Raw genomic sequence first — 20,878 nt, forward strand, 5'->3', positions numbered from 1 at the left:
GGAACCAGCAACCAGCACAACAGTGAACACCGCCGTCACGGCATGTATACGAGCCGTTGTTTGCTACCGCATACGGACAGGACAATCCGTCCGAATAGTTCTTGAGCACGGATTTTGTCCTTTGTCAGCCTGCCGTCGTCTCTGCGGGCGCTACGTGCCGCTTCAGGGGCACCGAAGAGCCCTCCGACACGCCCTGAGCGAGTGAGTTTGGGTTCGGGCTTGATCCCGGGACTTTCATACAAGGAGAGGGCGGTGCATCCGGATGCACTGACCTGCTTTGAAGCACTCTACACCCCCGAGATGAAAGGGTTGTGATCGATAGTCGGAGCGACGAGAACAAGGGTGTTTGATACACCTTTCGACACACAACTCTTTGAGCAAGGGGATTTCGCGATGAAGTCTCTTCGACCAGAGGCTCTGAAGCAGTGATTTTCACTAAGAAGCTAGAAAATCAACCCCCTCATCAGTGGTCAGAAGTAAGGAGGTTTCTTTATTATTTGTTATCTAATATTTTGTTTCAACTGTGCAATGCTCAATCAAGGTTAAACTCGAAACGTTTTTTAAATTTAAACGTTACAAAACTGTTTCCACCTTGATGCTCGGTACATAACCCATTAACTCATAAAATCGATGAGATAAAATTTTTTATCCTTACTAGGAAAGGAATTCGTCAAGCTCTCTTTGTCACAAATTATTTTTAAAGACGGGATGAGGAACAGCTTTCAAAGTTATTTAGTTTTCCGACCTCAGAAGCGTGGTTTGGTAATTTTTATTGTTCTGTGGAATAAAGTTAGAATTCCCATCATATTGAGGGGAATGTCCACAGTCATTTAACTGCATTGCGGGTCGATTTTAATTCTTGTAAGTGTGCGACGAATTTTCTAGCTTCGTCAACAATGAGAAAGAACAATGCTAATCCATTTGAAATTTTTTCCAGTGTCTGTTGGCTACCGAAGGGCGTCGAGCGGGATGGCTTCTCCGCTGAAGGTGGCCGACACAGCCCCTGGGCACGCAGCTGGCCCATCTGGCACTGCCGCCCTGCGCTCAAGCCAACGGAGGGCCAGATGTCTCGACAACATAGATCCGTCTTACACAGCAATGGTGAGACCCTTTATTTGTTTGTTTTCCATTCAAAGCGAAAGGAAAAAAGATGCGAGGAAATTATTTTCTCTCGCTCAATGGGGTTTTCTCATTAGCCGCCTGACGCAGCACCTTTATTGCACTTTGCTGAAATGCGCTCGGCGGCGGCTCTAATGATGTTTGCCACCTCTCAGATAGACGCTGCCAAGCTTGAAGCTGCTTCATAGATTTTAATGGTCTGGAACATTATTCTAATGGACGAGCTAACAGTGCATTTGGCGAAACTGTTATTCAAATATAATTGAAACCGTTGGCGCGTTTGACCAAAAATCTGATGAGATGAAATCCGCAAAATTTAAATGGCTGTGTGGCTTATCATGGAGTCATTCCCACGAAGGATGTGGCTGTAAAAAGTTATGTCATTACGAGGACTTGGTTGCATCAGCGGTTGCCGCAAATATTTGTGCAACTTTATCCTCAACACTTGTTTTTCATTAATTTATGTCAAGAATGAATCCAGTCGGAAACGGTTTCTACATAGCAATTATTCGGAATGAGATTAGGGTAAATTATTTCGAAACCTCAAGCTCTAATATAATACACGGTACCATTAATCAATTGCAATTTTCGCAAAAATCCAAGCAGACAAATAATAATCGGCTAAAAGAGGTACAAATCTATTCTTTGCTACATCGGAATCGCATTGATGAAGCATTCGTCACCAAACCACGAGATTTTCGGATAAACGTGACTGAACGTGTTTACAACAGTTAAATTCTTTCACTACGGCGTAAGAGTTTTGTTTCCCTGCGCCACATTTAGCAGACACATTCGTTCTTTCGATCGGCTTCTCGAACTGCGATGCGTGTTTACAGTCGGCACCTTGCCAGTGCCGAAAATTCGCTTATCGATCTGCATGCGGAGATGCAAAATGAGCCAGCCTTTCGCATAGAGCATAAAAAGTGGCTGGACGGCAACGGAGTCGCACTTTATTTAACAGCAGTAGTGTGCTCTTGAATGTCAACTTTGTGGAATAACCACCGAGCTGCCTCCCTCGACCGGTGTCACCTTTCCATTCCACCTCGCCTTTCAAACCGTGAACACTCTTTTGCGCCTTTGCTAATTATTTTCTACCTAATTTAATCCGCAGACCAAGTCAAGTGTGTAAACTTCAAAAGTTAACAACCTGCTTTAATGGGTCTAATCAAGCACCAGCCACAGTAGAATGGAGGCAAAAAATGCCTCGACCTTTTAAATTAACAATGACTAAAATTTGAGATCGTTTCCCGTTAGAAGTGTGAAGGAATGAATTTATCGATTTAATTTGGCTTTACAAAGTGTAAGACACGCGGCTAATTTTCCTCGCCGTTTAAAAATTAAAGGAAGAGAAATCTCGCGGACCATTAAAGCTAGAATATCTTTTAAATTATAGCCTTTGAGGAAGCTGCGAAATTCCCTTATTTTGGTAGGTGAGAATATTCGTTTAAAAAATTTCCTATAGCTCGCAGCTTTCCTCTATTTTTATTTTTTGTACCCATCGGGTGTTTATTACAAATTTCAAAAATCGTGATGAAATAAAGAGTTACTTCACCTGCTCCACAGTTTCCTTTTCTATTCACCTTCCAGGCCAACGAAACCTCGTCGACGCTTTGAAACCTCGTTGACGGCTAAGTGATTTTTCACCCGGCAAAGTTTAATTGGGTTAAAGTCTCTTATGCGCACGCTGATTAGTCATAATAATAAACGTAAAGGGCAAGTTTTTGCTCTCCACTTCATCTGAATCAGTTACAAATATAAGTGTTGCACAATTAATTTGCGGTCTCACTGAAGTACTTGAATAAATACATGACGATCCTTTCTTTCCTCTCGTATATGAGCTGCCGTAAAAGGCAAAAGTGCGGCTGTAAATCGCATGCACATCGTAATCGATTCGACCCGCCTGTGAAATTACCCAGCACGTGAATCCGCTCCAGTTAGTCTCAATGACGAACTAGAAAACACATATTTATCTTTGCGTTTCCTATCGTCGCTGTCACGTGAGATTTTGGCTTGCAATGAAACGTCCGGAAACTGATATTTACTCATATTCGTCTCTTCCCGCAGTGAATTATGAAGTTTCAATTGCGGTGTAATGAGTCATAATTTGAGTGCCACCGGCAAATCGGTTCTGCGTATTCGAATCCACGTACAAGTGGAGTCTCTACATGCGTAAAGGGCACTTTCTCTGCCCCGCGCGACCACAAAAGCTTTCTTCCCGTCTCCCAGCCAGTGGCCAACGTAACTCGTTGCCCGATCGTATCATCGCCAACTATAAATAAGCTGGTTTCACCTGTCCGCGAAGCGGAAGAAAAAATTTCGAACTGATCCACGCAAATTTTAAGCCAGCGTATTATAATTATAAACGAACTCAACCGACTACCGCTTAATAAACGATATGCCTTAATTAATCTTCACGATAATCAACTCTAAAGTTATCTATCAATTTTCATAATCTCTACCATTACTGACATGTACTTCTCTACATTTACTGTCTAGAAAGACAATTTTAAAATAAATTGTGTTTATATAATTTAATTAAAAGACCTAAAGTTGTTGGTTTGTTTACGGCGTGCTATCTTAGCTTATTCATAAGAGAAAATGCCAATCTATTATTAAGGAGGATTTTAATTAAAATCATTAGTTAATACCTAAAGCATTGTGTACAGTATTTCGGATTTAAATCCTACTTTCTCGAAGTCGCTTTCTCGTGATCATATTTCTCCAACTATTTGTGACAAGCATTACCGTCAATTAGCCCTCTAATAATAATAAACTTCAAGAGCGCTTCAGAGAATCTGCTAAAACAATGTGGGACTGTCAATCGTACAAGCAACTTGTTCTAGCGCTGGGAGTGTCTGGCAAGACAATGAAGCCCGTTAAACCAAGTATTTCATTAATCTGGGCGGTGTTTTCATTCAGCTCAGAGAGCTTTTGCAAATTCTATCCGCGTTAGGAAAATACTACGTCACTTAAATATTTAAATATATATCATTTAAGAAGTATTTAGAGCATAAAAAATATAATATTTTGAATCCATCAAATCGCTTTTTAAAAAAATAATTAACCACAAAAAATTCTTCCTTGTATATTTTCATCCTCCACTGATCCTCCATTGACCGCATTCGTCGAAGGATTAGCTGAAAAACGATTAAAACAGCAGACCCACTCAAGAGTGAAGGCCGGCAATTAAAGCCACTTTATTTCCGAGGAAATTTCCTTATATGAAAAAGTGCAAATACGACGGGTCAAGTGAGTTCGCGCGGTTCATCAGCTAAATGGGTCAACGGGCAATTTATTAAATCTCCACCGAGATTATTATTGTCCGCGTGCCTTATAAATTCCAGCAGCGGTAGCAAGCTTGTCGTTTGGCCGGTCCTCTCGTTCTCGTCTCGACTTTCAAGGCGAATTCAAGAGGAGGAGCAGGTGCACCCGGTTTGCTCGTTTCAATTTGGTTTACCCGCAGCCCGCCAGCGGCGGTTTCGAGATTAAATGTACGCGTGCTACTCTTCTGTGCCGCTCCAAGCTGTCGATTCTGTATTCGGCTGTACAGCCCGCCCAACCTGAGCTCTGTTTGTTTAGCTGCCACTCTGATTTAGAATTCAATCACGTGAGAATGTGCATTTCACTCGTATATGATAATGAGCAGGGCGTTTTGGCAAGGTATTTTTTCATTGCCTGCGGAAGCATGATTTTTATTGCTCTAGTTATACTCTCTTTTAAAGGTGCATTTCAAAACCGGACAAAGATAAACCCGAATTAATCTAGAAGAAAATAAACATGGACTATTTCCGAGCTGGAAATGTTTTTATTTTCTTTATCTCAGCCAGCTTTTAATATACAAGCCTGAGGAAAATGATTCACTTTTAAGAATTAAAACTTCTGTGTTTCAATTATTGCGGCGATTAATTTACCAGAAAAATGACAGTTAATGCGTTATGTCGTGTTACTTTTAAATTTTCATTCCGCTTGATAGAAACCAATGCCAAGTGAAGCGCGCGGCTCGGCATTTCGCGAAAACCTGATTTGACCTCAAATCATAACGCGCTGCAATCAAAGAATGGCCTAATTTGCCCTCTGCTCGAGATTTCTCCTTCAAAGAGGACTGACTTGACAAACTATTTCCATCTAATTACTCCTCACACGCGAGCGAGTCGCTCTTTATATAAATCGGTCCGGCGTCTCCGCCCGCCTCCCTATCAATCAAACAAAACGTATCTTCCGCGTCGAAAGAAATGACAGAGCGGAAACCAAACAGCAATTTGTTTTGGCAGCCCGTTCGGCTCTATAATAAGAAACCGTCTCCTGTATCAAGTCGGCCGCATAAAAAGGTGGATGAAATTGATGTTCGATATATTTCGGAGCAGCTTCCTGCTCCGGCCGGTCTAAATTGGGTATCAAAATGAGCGCGTCGCCCCCGCGACTCCCCCCGAGGCTGCTCTTTTGAATCGAAGACTGTCCCACGGGGGGTGCTGTTTCAACCCTTCTACGCTTCCGAAGATTTGAATGAGGCTTTGAAAGCAGCTCTCCTAGACGCCGCGTTTTACCTAAATAAGCATAAGAGATGCGCGGCCTGCTTTGTCTTCTTATTTTAGAGCACTGGAGCCGAGGCAGGCGTGGAGGCAGGCAGATCGATGGGGCGCATGCCTGCTACCCTTAATTCCGTACCCAGCGGCCAACCCTTCCTGCCGGGGCAGTATTTTGGTTTCGGCCTCCCGCTGGTGCTCACTTTCGGGCGGCGACTTGTCGGTTCTGCGCTCGCTGAAATCGAACCTTTTTTTCCCTGCCGAGGCGTAGCGTTTCCGGCCAGCCCGATCACTTCCTCTGCAATCCACCGCGATCAGTGTTCGTGTTGCCCGACGTCCGAAGCTTCTAGCTCGTTTGAATTTCAAATCGGCACATTTTTGACCTGCTCGGTGGGAATTCCAGAACGCGTTTTGACCCGTAAGGTTGTTTGTACTTTTTCTACACACTCACAGAACTGCTATTTTACGTACCGTTCTGTCCTTCCTGCTTTAATTGATACGCGCTTAACTTTTTGGAAATATCTTGATATCTCTTTTTCAAATAGAAATCTTTGAACCGATCTTAACATTGTAAACGCCGTCTATACATTAAACTGCTCAATTTTTGCTCTAACCTTAACACACGAGAAGTAGTGAATCTTACAGGTGTGTTTTCGTCTTTCCAAATTATTCATATCAATCAGCAGGTGAGCGTTTTCGTAATTTGCTAACAAACCCCCGCAACCTGGACGAAACCACCATTTGCCCGATCGCTATTTGTACACCGAGAGCGCGCGATTTTCCCCTCGAACTCAGAGTCAATCGGAGCAGAGCGAGAAAACGTTTTTGCGAGTTGAAAACTCCGCGATCGATTACTTGCACTTTCTGGCCGTAAACCGTGTGCGTCCGTCGTGAACATGCACACATTAACGGAGCGATTCGAGTCTCGCGAGCCGACGGCCGCTGATCGATGGTGGCAAACGGCGAGGATTGTGCCGAACGCTTGTTGCGTGCGAAAGCGGCGTTAATTTATTTTTCATGCCGCGCCGCGAGAGATAAGAGAGCACACAAAAAAGATGGCCAAGACGAGGAGATACTCAGATCGTGTGTTTGGCTCCTGTCTGGAGGTGGCGAGGGAATGCTGTGCAGTAAGAGCTCTTCCTTTTTACACCACGAACACGCAAACACCCCCTTCAGCAAGGGTGGTTTGCTGCCTTCTTTTCAGTTTCCACTTTTCAAGTTCAAAGAAAGCAGCAGTCTCACTCTGCGCCGACTGCAGTTCCTGCGACGTTTTTGTCATCTCCTGTGTGACCTTTTGGAGGGGTTGCTCGAGCTGCCAGTCTCATGGAGTGCAGACTTCACCCGTGTAAAAAACCATTAAAGTGAACTCTTTAAGTAGTCTCGAGACATTTTTTTATTTGTTTAAATTCATAAACGAGGCTAATTTCGTTTCAGTTACCAAAAATGAAGAGTTATTCAATTCAATTCAATTAAATTATTAAATATTTTTAATGAAATGAAAACACCAGAACATATATTGCATTTAGATAATGAACCTAAATTTTATTGAAATATTGCGGAGGCATTTTCGGGTCTTTTACCTGCCCTTGGCTATTTCGGTCTGTTTTCTCTTTCTAAACTTGTGACTGTGGCTTAAGATTTATTTTACAAAACCTTTTGTGTATCTTTCCGCGTTAAAGCTGGCTTTCGTTTGGGTTAAAATAAACGGGTGGTCTCTTAAATCCCCATTAACTGCCACTTTTTGCGAAAATGCGGGCACAAAGCGTCTCCTGATGGAATATCGCCTATTTTATTGATGACTCGTGTTTACATTGGCGCGAGAGGGATACGCAGCTGAAAAGCCTCTCGCCTGTTTGACATGCACTCAAGTCTAATTTTGCACTTGGTGTTTGTTTCAGAGTGGACTGTGCGCCGCCTCCGAAATGGGCACTTCAAGGGGCGGCTCGATTCGCATCCAGCACGTAACAGCCGCCGCTGCCGCCGCCGCCGCCTCCAGCGCGCCCAGCTCCCTGTGCTCGGGGGGCGAAGAGCTTCCTGCAAGGTTTCCAAGACTGGACGAGTGCGCCCATTTCCACTACGACCACGTTGAACTTGGTCCGCTGCAGGTAATGTGTTTTCAGAGCAACTAATTTGATTTAAAATACTATTTTTGGTCAGCCCATTATTTCCAAAGAAGCTCACATGAAAATATTTTGACTCTTTTCTCTATATTGGCTGGTCACTGTGCAGTGTAGATTTATAATTGTTGCCTTTTCAAAATATATCGAAGGATTTCCTCAGAAGATAAGCTAAACCTCAAAACTCGTTTTTTTTATAGATTTAATTATGCTTCGTGCTTTCAACAAAAAAGTAGAGATAACAAGGCGTGACACATTTATATTATTATTAAAATTGATCTAGCGTCGCAGTTGCGTGTAACCGAATTGCGGTGGATCGCTATTCCAGGTGCAACTTTACTCAGAGGAACTGAAGCCGCTGGGCGTAGAGGAGGAAGGAGAGGCGGGGAACGCGCCTTTCTGCGTGCAGGTGACCTCTCAGGGTCGCTCCTGGCTGCTCAGGCGCTACTTCAAGGATTTCTGCACCCTAGACCAACAACTGCACCGCTGCATTTACGACAGAAAGTTTTCGGGATTGCCCGAACTGGTGGCTGATCAGCACCAATCAGAGGTCTGTGTTGGTTTATTTCTGTGCTCACATTGTTATTATTCAATGCTGCTTTTCACACACTCTGGAGTTTAATTTCCGTTTGATGAAGGTGTTTGTGTGATTATCTCTAGAGAGGTGGCTCATTATAGCAGACTGCGTGAGAATTTACTTGTCAAGTTAAGACGCTCTCTACATTGTTTTTATTAGTTGCAAGGAAAATGGACTTTTGACTGCCGCTCTTCAATTTGACAATTTGTTTACAAATATTTATTAATTTAAATTTCGGCAAAGCCTTTTTCCCTCTCGACTCTTGATTCCATGCAGAGTTTTACATGCCTCTTTTGGCGTCATTATTCCCCGAAATGTCAGAATACTGGTTTCGCAAGCCAAGCGGACAACTGAGTTTCTCTTGGAAGAACAGGCTGATAATGTAATTTGCATCTGCCAAGCGGCTGCTAAGTGAGCTTTTACACGAGCCGGCAGATCCTTGGACGTCATACCAACTTCCTTCAGCCTATCCCATGTGTGCGCGTGTGATATAATATATTATGAGAGAGATGCTGGCGCACCAGGAAAAAATCATTGGCATTTTTTGTGTCTTCTGCTCTCACTCGCCCACATCCTTATGTGTGCGTGCTCCTAAAATGGCAGCAGCATCCAAACTGACTGAGCGCCGCGCCAAACTCGATATGCATATATTGCGCGTAAAGAATTCCGCGTCTCTTTTTTTCCCAGTCTGCTGACAAATTGCCTGAATGGAAATGAGCCTGATGCGAATTAAATTGGAGTAGCAGCTGCTGACGTCGGGAAATCCAATTTGGTTCAATTCTGAGTCGGTATGCAGCTCGTTAAAGTAGCAATTCTTAACGAACATCCAAGCGACAAAATTGAATTTATGTGTCATTGGAACCTATACTGATAGTCTGAAATTCCGCAGGAGAGAATCCGTTCTTTTCCTCTTTTACGCGCGTTTGTTTATTTGCAAAGTGATAAAGAGAGTCACTCGCTATCGCAGTGCAGGGAATTAAGTGGATCGCGTTTTGCGAAACGACAAATAATGCTCGCGCCTCTTTGATCTCACTGTTGTATATTTGCCTCTTTTACAACTTTCCGTTGCGACTCGCGGGCACACTCTACTCTGCGGCAGCAAACAAATGTACGCACACGCGCTGCGAAGTGCAAAGCTGCCGTTTTTGCTGTCGTGATCACCGCACTTGAAGCGGTGCTTTAACTTTAGAGTGCTAATGCATTTATTTATCGCAGCATTCCGCGGAAAGAGCTGTCTTCTTAATTTTTCTCGCAGCTGCTCATTTGAATACGCACTCTCGTAAGAGTGAGCGATTGCTCAATTTCGCTTTCATACTCAAGGAAAGCCTCGTTTCATTCATTTCGTTATTCGGCTGCGGAGTGCGAGAGATATATATATTATTCACAGCTGCACAATGCGAATATTTGCATAATCCGAGTATAACGCCAGTGTCGCGTGTGCGTATTACAAAACCAAGGTCTGGTGCGTATTCACCACGATTAACACATCAAAATATCAAATATCCTTCTTCGGAGGTGATCCACGCACAAAGGAATTCGTTCCAAGTCGCTGTTGCATTTATTCCTGACTCTGAAATCATCGTCCGATTATCACAAGAGCCCCAATTGTGACCTCTTAAAAACACGATCTCTTAAATTAACCACTTTAAAAAGATGTTACTGCTGGTCCCCCATGCGTGCACGACGCCAGATTCTCCGCTCTTCAACACAAACAGCTTTATCGGCGCTATAAATTATTTTTATGGATCGTGCTCTTAGATAACAACAAAAATAATGCGTCTGCCGAGGACACCGGTGGCGTCTACCTTGGTTAAATTTACTGAATCAAGAGACCTGATGAACACTCTTTTTGATCAGCACGACACCACACAAACACTCCATTTATTAAGACGAAAACTAAAAGGCTTGTTTAGAGGTCTCCGCACTTGCGTCGGCCAAACTTGAGCTGAAGCTGCGCCTCGCCTCTAAATAGATTTACTGCAGAATTTCTCAAGTGTGCGAAGATTATTTTGAGCAATACGCACGTTAGCAGCAACTCGTAATATAGGATAGATGAGCTAAGCAGGCGCAGCTTGCCTAATCAGGAACTCTTCAGCGATGCTGGCGTTTTTAATATTATCCTATTTGTTTACCTGGACATTGAACTTGAATTCAAAGTCTGTTGCTTTGAAAGAATTTGATTTTCAAACATAAATTACTTCGTAAGTTAAACCAGCGCGTACTCCCTTTCCTAAACAAAAATAAACGAGATGGTCGTATTATGTTAACTTGAAGAAGTAAACAGACATTTAATAGATAAAAAAATTCTTTCGTATTTCAGGATGTGGTGCGGAGCGGTCTGCTGAGCGAGTACTTGGCTAAGTTCTCCGAGTTGTCAAGTAGCACGATTAACTGCGGCCCAGTTTTAAGTTGGCTTGAGTTGGACAACCGTGGCCATCGGCTGATTGTGACCGAAGACAACGCCATCAACACGCCGGCAGTGGCCGCAGCGTACGCAATCCGCCGCTACGTGGCCCAGGCAGCCGACGAGATCTCATTTGAGGTGCGTATTGCAGAAACTTCTCGACTTTCCGTCGGCTCCTGTTCGCTAACGAGTAATGAGTGCAGGTTGGCGACATGATTTCTGTCATTGATATGCCGCCGGCCGTGGAAAGTGTCTGGTGGCGAGGAAAGCGCGGCTTTGAAGTGGGTTTCTTCCCTTGCGACACGGTCGCCGTCATCGGCGAGAAGGTGCCCAAGAATTTGCATCTGTCGGCGCCGCCCCCTCCGGCCTGTGCCTCTTCCTATCCGGGTCCTTCACACAGGTATTTTCGTCAACGTTTTATTTTTATCCCGATTCAGGCTAGAACAATGCCATTCCGATTGGTATTCCAATCACGAAATGTCAATTATAGGCGCCGGAACTTATGGCATGCTAATTGATTTCCAGTTTGGCCACGTTCAATCCCATAAATCCACCCATTGTGCCAGCTATCCAGGCTGCTGAGGCTATTCAACCTAGCAAACCGGTGCTACGAAAACACGGGAAATTGATTGCCTTCTTCAGAAGTTTCATCCTGAACCGACCTTCTCGACGCCGCCTCAAGCAGTCTGGCATCCTGAAAGAACGTGTATTTGGTTGTGATTTGGGAGAGCATTTGCAAAACTCAGGACATGAGAGTAAATATGCCGCAATTTCTATTGTGAAACTTAATTAACCGATTCCTCTTTTCAGTTCCAATGGTGCTAAAGTGTTGTGCTGAGTTCATTGAAACACGAGGAATCGTGGACGGCATTTACAGACTGTCTGGCGTGACTTCCAATATCCAGAAGCTCCGGTAAGATTATTGAAATCAACCAGATTTATCAATTCTGATCGTATTTTTGCAGCAATGCCTTTGACGAAGACAGGATCCCCGCGTTGTACGATGACAGCACCATCACGCAAGACATTCACTCTGTGGCGTCGTTGCTCAAAATGTACTTCCGCGAGCTTCCAAATCCACTGTGCACTTACCAGCTGTACTCGCACTTTGTGGCTGCTGTTCAGGCACCAGAGAATGAAAGACTTATCAAGATGAGGGAGGCTGTGCAGAAACTTCCACCACCTCATTATAGGTTTGTAACTGCCCTCTAATCTCATTGTTTTTCTCTCAACTTCACATGCTTCCTTACAGGACTCTGGAATACCTGATAAAGCATTTGGCCCAGGTGGCCTCTCGAGGTGGTGAAACCGGCATGACCCCGAGGAACATTGCTATCGTGTGGGCCCCGAACTTGCTCCGTTGCAAGGAGCTGGAAGTTGGTGGAGTGGCTGCTCTGCAAGGTGTTGGTGTGCAAGCTGTGGTTACCGAGTTTCTTGTTTGCTGTGCAGACTTAATCTTCTGTGATAAACTACCAGCGGCACCCAACACTCCACAAATATCAGAACAAGGTTTGCCTCTACTCTGTTTTAAAGCCTTTCGTTTTGAATTAACTTTCATATCTAGCGCTGACGTTTAACGTTTTTTCAGCTACTTCTACCCTGAGGCTCTCAAATCGACCTAAGTCACTGGCCATTTCGACCCCAACCAAGTTGCTCACTTTGGAGGAGGCGCGGAGAAGAGCTCTTGGCCAAGCGTCGCATCTGCAAGAGTACATTGAAGTTGGAGGAGGGCCTTCCAAGCTGCCTGAAAAATACCATACAGTCATTGAGCTGCCAGGGGGAACGCGTAAGAGAGACGTCAGTCTCAAGGCCAAACGATCTCCTCTGGGATGGCGTTCGATCTTTGGAAGCAAAGTTCGGTCCACCGGCTCTGTGAGAGCCAGCAAAATCTCGTCTTCACGAATCTCAGCGCCCCTGCTTGAAAGGGTTAGTTAATCTACCACCTATAGTAACTCTAAACAAGTCTGTTGCACATATTTTGAGTGTTGATTTAACAATTTGCAAATATTTTTCTGTGTTTTCAGGAAATGAAGGTTCTAGAGTCTGAAGTCCTTCAGCCCAAACGACCCTTGCGGCCCATAAAAAGTGTGGAATCTCTGCACTCGAGCGGGAAGAACTCGGCGCAAGGATCAGCGCGGAATTCCACCATTCTAGAGGTGGCAAGTCCAGAATCTCCAGTGGGACCACTACCCTCCATCATGGTACACACATCCTTCTTGTCCTCCAAACCTAGTCACAACAGATCTGTGTCCCATGACTCATATTTTGACCAATTGTCGGCAAAGCAGGAAGATGAAGACAGTTTGGACCTGAGTGAAATCCAATTGAACTTTGACCTGGAGGATAACGAGATGAGAATATTCTCTGAGGATGAAACGCTGGTGTCCACATCAGCAGAGAGTCCCAGCAACTCTGTTGCTTCCTCATTTAGTCAGAGGGCAAAAGCGAAAAACAGTCCCAAGTTAAAGTATGTGCCCAGAGCTCAAATGGAGGAAATGTCTTCCACTGACCCTTCACCAAAGAAAAACAGGAAAATGAGCACAAACTCGCCCAGCAGCCGGAAAAGGTCAAAAATCGAGACGACCAAGAACTTTGTCGTGAAAGTGGATGAGCTTCGGTTTATAGACTCCCCTGAGCCTAGCGTGTCCAATTTGTCATTCCCTGATGGCCCCAGTATACAAACTAGCATATCCGACTCTGACGTGCACCGAAACATGCACTCTGAAGAATCGCCCTATGAGGTGATGCAAAAGCATTCCGAGTCGTGTGCGAAACTGTGCAGCGGGAACGAGCTGACTCCAAAAGGCGTGCAGAGCTCTGGCAGCTCCGGCCTCACCACCCCGACTACGCCTCCCAAGTACACTCAGCTGCTGAGCGACAACGAACTCCTCTCTGGAGAAGAGACGCCACAGGAGATGACCATCGAAGGTCTCTACGACAACATCGCCTCTGGCAACTGGGAGAAGTTGGAGCGCGCCGGCAAGCTGGTGTACCAGAATATCATTCCAATGACCAAAAAAGATGACACTCCGTCAGCAACTCCGTCCCCAGAGGAGATGCAAATCGCCCCTGTGGAGGCTGAGACATCCGCAACGCCCACTGCCGATGGAGAGGAGGTCTATCAGCAGGTCAAGTTCTTCAGGCGATCAGTAGCTGAGGTCAATGAACTAATGGAAATTTCGCCAACAAATGCCTCGCCTCCTAAGATATTAGAACCAATTAGGAGAAGGTATTTATTTAAATTTATTTTTGTTTTTTTAATGATTAATGAGTGTTTGATGTAGCTCTACTGGAGTCATTAGCCCTGTTTCTACCTTTGTTGAAAACACTCGTAAATCTTGGTCACCACTCAACCAGTCTATTGACTCTGATGACCTGAGAAGGAAGTAAGTAGAAATTCTAATTTGTCGTATTAACAACATTTTTAATTTAAAACCGTCAAGTTTTCTCTAGCATTGAAATTTACAAATGTAAATAAAATTCATTCTCCATCAGATTTGACTGTGAAATCGGACGAGAATTGGTCAGGGAGCGTCGGATCAAAACTGAACTGGAGCGACTGCGTGTTGACGCCAGCCCCTGTGGCAGTCCCAGCCGACCCGACCAAACCCAAAGTTTGTCGCCACCCTCCAGCCTGGCAATCTCTTCGCAAACCTCGCAGAAAGCGACCACAACCTTGGTGCCCCTGATCGATTCAGATGGCTCGTTGACAAGTCTGAGCAGTGCCACTAGCTCTGGACTGGATCCACTATCGTCCACAAATCCGATACCCTCGGGCCTCACGTCTCCAGGAAGCAATGTGACTCCCAGCCCTGACGAACAGGTGGCAAAGTCAATCGCCAGCTCGTGCCTGTCGAGCGGCTCCAGCGAGTCGTCGACCAACATCAATGAACAGTTGAACAACCTGGAGGCGCTGAGCTTGTGTCTGCAAGGTCTGAAGACAAAGGGCTCTGTGGAGAACTCGCCTGCAACGCGTTCCACCCCGACATGCATTACCCCAGACCAAGGAAAGGCGCAGGTTTCCTCAGCCGCTGAAGAAGCCAGCAGAGGCGATTCCAGGTCAGCGACTCCTGCGACTCAAACTTCTGAGCTTGGCATGCAAACGCCCACCAGTCCAAAGCTACTGGAAACACATCTGAGTGCTGATCCAGTCGAAGAGGAGCCAGAGGAACCAATGAACGTTTCACCTACCAAGTAAGAGCCCTTGTTTGAATATTATTCGGTAGCTTCCCAACTTAAACAGTTGAATTCTTGAGATCGTCATTGCCAGGCTCCAGTCTAATAGGGAAATTAAATTCTCACATTATGACTATTATGGTAATTGATAATATATTATAGATAGAATAAACTTCCAAACGCTTTCAATGAGGAAATTGCTGTTTTACATTACTGATATTTTTAAGTTCAATATTGTGGTAGGCTGAGGGCCATTGGCAAATTGTTTAGTAAGGAGTAAGGAGTATGGTAGTACAAGTATACACAAGCTGAGAAATAACAGATTATTTAAAAGAAAGCAATTGCTTTTAAGTTAAATGTTAAATTTAAGCAATAATAATCAAGTGTACATTAACTAAAATTGGTTGGTAAATAGACGTCATTATTGAATGTGATCATTCCTGTAATAGAGCCAAACTGGAGCGCCTGAAAGTCTGACATTAAAATATGAGTTTGAATCTCCCTAAAATACTGGGGCCTTCAAATTAGAAAGCTCACATCATGAAATGAAAGATAAAAAATGACCACATTCAGATTCAACCATGAAATACGACATTCCTTGCAGATATATTTTTAATCAGTCACTTGATAACAATATTTGCCTTGATAGTTCTGATGTTATCAAAATTGATAATGTTTTAAATTTACAGAACAACAGCTGTTGTGTAGAAGTAATAACAATTTTGTATTAAAATGTTTCAGTTTGGAAAAGAAGTCGGAAGATGAAGTAGAGCTGCGTTCCAATTCAGTGCAGGAAGAGAGGCCAACCTCAGCGCCAACCACAAGTACCATCAGAATCGCTTTGTCATCTCGAAGGAGCTCTGAACCAGTGAAAACCCTGAGCATTGCCGATACAAGGCGACTGGAAAGCAGGAAGGCGAGCGTCAAAGAGCTGCTGAACAGATTCGAGGAGTCAAACAAGTCGCTGCCGCCGTGTCTGCGTTCGCGGGCGGTCAAGAGCCAATTAGCCTCAGCGATGAGTGGCTCGCTGGACGAGAAAAGGTTTAACGAAACGGCTAGGGAGATGACCAGAGTCAACACGCTACCTGACATGTCCAAATCTGAGCCGGCAGAACAAGTGGACAAGATGGAGGAGGCGCCGATCGAGAGCAGCAAACCGCTGCTGAGCCCGAGCGGGCCGTCGTCCTCCGCCACCGCCGCGATAGACATCCCGAAGGCGGGCGGAAGCATAGACTTGGACGATCCCAGCCGACGGGAACGAATTGAGAGGTACAAGGAAGAGAGGCGGATGAAGCTCAGAGAGAAGTACAACCCGCAAAACTTCAGCAACGAGAAGGACGACATCGTGGAGAGACTCAAACATAGAACAGGACAACCCAGAGGCCTAAACTCTCCAGGCGAGGAGTTTCCTCCTAGCGGGCCGTTTTCGCGGTCCATTTCGTTGACCGAGAAATTGGGAGGTCACAGGTCGAGGAGCGATTCAGAGTCAAAGGACAGCCAATCAAGTGCCAACTGCGACTAGGGAGGGGCCCTTTGTTTCGTTTCAATCTGGATAAGCGTGTTTTCCATTTTACCCATCTGTTTGCCTGGTTTGGTAGATTTGGTTGCGAGCTGCCAGCTTTGCAAGCACAAATTTAAGTATTTTCGTTAAGACTGTCTGCACCTCAGTTAAAATGCCATAGTTTGCCATCTTACATATTTTTGCTTTAGGTGTAAATAAATTCACTCGTTGCACGAAGTTAGTTTCCCACGTGGCTGTAGCCATTTTTATCTGATTTTCGAATGTACTGACAATCCGTATGAAATGACACACTTAAGAGTCTAATTTGGAAACGAAATACCGATTTTTATCAGCAAGCTTCTCGTAAATTAAACGCAATTATTACATTTTGGCATCTCTGAGAAAAGTTGTTTAGGAGGAATCAAAATCTGTGTACTAACTAAAATCAGAAATGTACAAATATAGAGCTAATGATAATAATATTACTAATTCCACTCTCAGTTGTTATTCCGATGAAATCCGCAACATTTGTTTTGCTCAAAATGCTCTGAATACTCAATGAAATGATTGTTTGTTGGTAGACAATAATAGTTGTAAAAAGTTGACTTCACGAGAGGTACGTTCATTTGGCCAAAGATTTGTCATTCCATTGAACCTAATTTACCAGGTCTGCGCGTATGTAGTCTTCGGAAATTTACTATCGAAATGTATTTAACTTCCCTCTGCGTAAATACATTATACCTTATACGGTAACATATATATACATACTACAAGCAAGCCATGATTTAACATTGTGATAAAGTGAGATTTATTGTCTGCAGAATGTGGAGGAGTTGATAATTTTTAACCATCACAATCAGATCCAAGTTGTCCCGAAGAACTGGGCCCAAATTTGTTTACTCAGCTTGGAAAATGATTAATTTTGCCTTACAAAGTTGAGCGCACTTGCGCACTCGGTGAATTGATCTGGACTTGCTAAGTAAGCTTTTTCATCACCAATTTTCACCTATGTAATAATGGATAATATTATTAAAAATTGTCATTTACTGACTAATCTCAACCACAAGTTTAATATCCAGTGGATAATAAAATTTACGCTGAATGGATATTCAATCTTTTTTATTTCCCTCTTCCTCACATCAAACTTTGTTTGCATTGCGATTTTGAATTATTTAACCTTGCTGCTAATCATATACAATACGACGACACTACTAGTGGTTTTATCTAAGTTCAACTTTATGATCTGAACCTGCGGATCTTGAATTATCAGGAGGTGAACTCTCCTCTCATTTGCAATATGTTAAACTGTTAAATATATTAGCATGGTTTTCAGCGGCTAACACGATTTAAGTGAGAAATTAGCATTACCTTGAAATGCGGCAAGAAACTCGCACATATCCCTCAGCTTTACTTGAAAAAAATAAGATAAACTGAGGACAGAGGTCTCAACCTCTGACAATGAGTTGATAATTAAAAATATCAAATGAACAATACTATTTTTTGTCCTCGTTTTATGTGTTTTGTGTTGGTCACAAGTTTTTGAATCATACACCCCACCACTAGCAGCGATTCAATTTTAGTAGATGAAATTGCATGAAAAATGTCTAGCCAAAGTTCTGACAAAAACTCCAGGTATAAAAATTCCAACACTATGGAAATAAAAAGAAAAAATTAATCAAAACATAATTTTAATAGTGATTGCGAGAGGCATTTTAAGAAAATCGCATTATGAGACTAATCACGGTTGGCAGTAAATAATGTAACAATTAGATGAATGGCACTTGTATGAGGGAAAAAGGAATTATTGTCAACCCTAAATCAGCTTTAACTAGTCCAGCATTCAAATAAGACAATGTGATGTCTTTGCTTAACGCAAGTAGGACACTATGATTTATTGATAACACATCGGAGCTCCTGACTAGTCAGCCAACAACAGAGATGATGCAACTTCGGAAATGCGAGAGTACTTTTTAAAATTTGGTCAGCTATCAGGAATCCAACCTGCCATTATCTCGATTGATCTTAAAAACATAACATAACTAATTCTGAATGCAGCGTCTTCGCTCAGCCTAAAACAAAGCCACAACCGAGTCGGAACTGTCCATTGCGGTGGTTCATTGTACCGCTCAGGCTGAGAGTGAAGGGCATCGGCAGCAGTCTCTTCTCCAAAACTGCGCCCACGGTCCACGAGGTGTCCACCATACCTGCAATGATTGAGTATTAGTAAATATCACAAATTTAGATCTGGTTGTGCTCAGCTCTCACCCTTGAAAACACAATTAGCCTTGGGAAGGTCGATCTGGTAGCCAATTTGTGCGGTAGATTCCTGAATTCTAAGATTGGTTTCCAGCTCCACACCGATCTGCAATCAAGCAAAAAGTAATAAGAAATTTTAAAAAAAGAAGTGGCAAGCAAATCCATGCAACACTATAATTTATAAGAGGTAAAAATGAATTTAAATAGCAATTAATTTGATTTAAAAAAAATTGTGACAGTTTCCTCTTAATTCATAATCCTACAAATCTTATGATGAATTAACAACGGTATTTTAATCAAGTAATTTAATTTTAAGGGCTACTAAAGAGTAAAGAAATATGAAAAACTAGAGTGATCAAAAAAATTTGAGAAGAGGTCTCAGCCAGCCGCGCTGCGCCGCCGGTGAAAATGGTCAAAAATTAACGAGTGCAGGAGGAAAAAATGTCTTCCGACCCATCTGGCTAGTAAGCACTATTAAACTTCACGTTTAAATTATCGTCAGCCGCGCCAGCGGCCGCCAGGCGGTAAAATCGGCTAGGCCGGTCCCGCCAGCCGCTGCGTGAAATCTCGTGGCTGAGACCTCTAATTATACGTACGAAAATTGTAATGCAATGATTAAAAGAAAGCCAAAGCAATTATTACTGCATACCTTTCCAAAGAGCAGAAGGATTTTAAACTAATATTATTTACTATTGTTTGATTTTTAAGTACTAAGGTAGATAAGTGACCCAGCAAAGAAATATTTTACAGATACATTGCATATTTTATTATTTTAGCCAGATAAATAAAAGTAATTTATTTGAATATTTGAAATTTGAAACTCGCTCTACAAATACAAACAAATCTAGTCTTAATTTTTCCAACTAACCCGACCAGAAAAAAAATATTTCAGAACTTCCTCAGCCTAAAGGATGAAATGATTTGATCTTTAAGAACCGCGTAAGAGACTCAATACTAACCTGAAGAGTATCACTGCATTTTTGGTAGTAGCAGGCGTGGACGCCAGAAGCGCCGACAGTGCCGCTGGCTGTGAACTGGTCGCATGTGTAGCGTCCAGCGACGTTTATGACGGTGGCATGGAAACCCGGCACCTGTGGTCCGTACTGGTAAGCCAGTTCAGCACCAAGAGCCACATTCTTGGTCACCGACTGCAGGTAGTGGCCAACAAGAACACCTACGCCAATACCGCGTTTTAAAATACAAAATTCACCAATGTCAAGGCTTTAACAAACCCGAGTTAGTGACAATATCAGTGTTAGCTGCCGTAAGAGAGGCTGTAAAGTCATCTCCCTTGTAGTCCATTGAGCCTTGCATGCCCACAACTTTGCTTGCCTGGATCTGAAAGAGAAAAATGTCAGACAGATTTTCCTATCAAGCTGTGGCATTAAAACCTTGGAAACAAATCTTCCCAATATCCGTGGCTGGATGAGATGAATAATGTTGGCATTTAGGGTGCCACTGGGGTCGATGTCTCCTGCAAAAATTGGAAACGCTTCCGAGGGGCTGATTTGGTTTGTTCCTACGTAGTTTGCTCCAAATTTATATCCAGACTGTGCAGGATTTACTGAGCTGATATTCAGTGTGTGGGAGATTTGAAAGTGTTGACTGACGCCTTTGTTTACCATGAATTTCGCTCCCTCAAAAGTCATGGGAAACACCTCTGCAAACAGTGAACAACATTAGTCAGTTTTGTGAGGAGAGATCAATTTTCTCGGCGTTTTTACCTTTGCACTTTCGATGCAACTCCTCCATGGGTCCTGGGTTAATGAGACTGGGGTCTTTGCTTAATGGCGAGGGACTTAAAATTTTCTCTTCTTCAGGTGCTGTCGGTGATGGGCCAAGAGGAATGGGGACTGCTGCCGGAGGTGGCGAACTCGATGCGAAGACGTTACCCATTTTGCTGCGGCTTTTATGAATTACAGATGAAGTAACTTAACTTTATCTCGGCGCGCTCGTGCGTTCGTTTCAGTCGGCGATGTTCAGGAAATAAAGCCAATTTCAAATTTTTAGCCGAATATTTCGCTTTCCGTCAGTCAGGCAGCATGGCAGCAGTCTCTGATTTATTTAAGGGAGTTGCCGGTGGTGGCAGCAACTTAGTATTAGTAAGCAGCAGTAAGCAGTTAACAAAAGACACGCAGGGTAGCCATTTTTTGAATCGAAGTAGCTATGATAATGATAAAAAGTAATATTGTGTACCTTTGTTAA

General features: G+C 43.5%; 2 protein-coding genes across 3 annotated transcripts; one reads left to right on the top strand and one right to left on the bottom strand.

Moving 5' to 3' along the window:
* The first annotated feature begins 5 nt into the window (after positions 1–5).
* CdGAPr (GTPase-activating protein CdGAPr) lies at positions 6–17,523 on the top strand. Of its 2 annotated transcripts, XM_065491649.1 has the most exons (15): positions 6–476; positions 938–1,101; positions 7,541–7,747; positions 8,088–8,309; positions 10,657–10,878; positions 10,944–11,140; positions 11,266–11,495; positions 11,551–11,653; positions 11,706–11,933; positions 11,993–12,249; positions 12,329–12,666; positions 12,765–13,969; positions 14,025–14,126; positions 14,236–14,934; positions 15,658–17,523. In XM_065491649.1, coding segments are annotated over exons 1-15 (4,956 nt in total). In that variant the 5' UTR covers positions 6–475; the 3' UTR covers positions 16,439–17,523. The 2 variants fall into 2 exon arrangements, with proteins under 2 accessions (XP_065347721.1, XP_065347722.1); XM_065491650.1 differs by lacking the exons at positions 6–476; positions 938–1,101 and adding an exon at positions 6,409–6,769.
* Positions 17,524–18,277: 754 nt separating this feature from the next.
* Positions 18,278–20,730, bottom strand: LOC135944598 (mitochondrial import receptor subunit TOM40 homolog 1-like). Its single transcript, XM_065491653.1, has 6 exons — positions 20,398–20,730; positions 20,065–20,333; positions 19,906–20,011; positions 19,633–19,847; positions 18,683–18,779; positions 18,278–18,621 (listed from the first exon to the last, which is right to left on the bottom strand). Exons 1-6 carry the CDS (start codon positions 20,567–20,569, stop codon positions 18,482–18,484), a joined length of 999 nt encoding a protein of 332 aa, XP_065347725.1. The 5' UTR covers positions 20,570–20,730; the 3' UTR covers positions 18,278–18,481.
* Positions 20,731–20,878: the final 148 nt, after the last annotated feature.

Source organism: Cloeon dipterum, chromosome 4 (assembly GCF_949628265.1).
Source record: "Cloeon dipterum chromosome 4, ieCloDipt1.1, whole genome shotgun sequence".
NCBI lineage: Eukaryota > Metazoa > Arthropoda > Insecta > Ephemeroptera > Baetidae > Cloeon > Cloeon dipterum.

What these genes read in the sequence shown, in the direction of transcription:
- CdGAPr (XM_065491649.1), top strand. An exon ending in ATCCGTCTTACACAGCAATG is followed by an intron (nt 1,102 to 7,540) that starts GTGAGACCCTTT and finishes TGTTTGTTTCAG; the next exon opens with AGTGGACTGTGCGCCGCCTC. An exon ending in CCGACGAGATCTCATTTGAG is followed by an intron (nt 10,879 to 10,943) that starts GTGCGTATTGCA and finishes TAATGAGTGCAG; the next exon opens with GTTGGCGACATGATTTCTGT.
- LOC135944598 (XM_065491653.1), bottom strand. Translation starts at nt 20,569, where the DNA reads ATGGGTAACGTCTTCGCATCGAGTTCGCCACCTCCGGCAGCAGTCCCC. An exon ending in AATGCAGTGATACTCTTCAG is followed by an intron (nt 18,780 to 19,632) that starts GTTAGTATTGAG and finishes GCTTGATTGCAG; the next exon opens with ATCGGTGTGGAGCTGGAAAC. An exon ending in GGCTAATTGTGTTTTCAAGG is followed by an intron (nt 18,622 to 18,682) that starts GTGAGAGCTGAG and finishes CAATCATTGCAG; the next exon opens with GTATGGTGGACACCTCGTGG.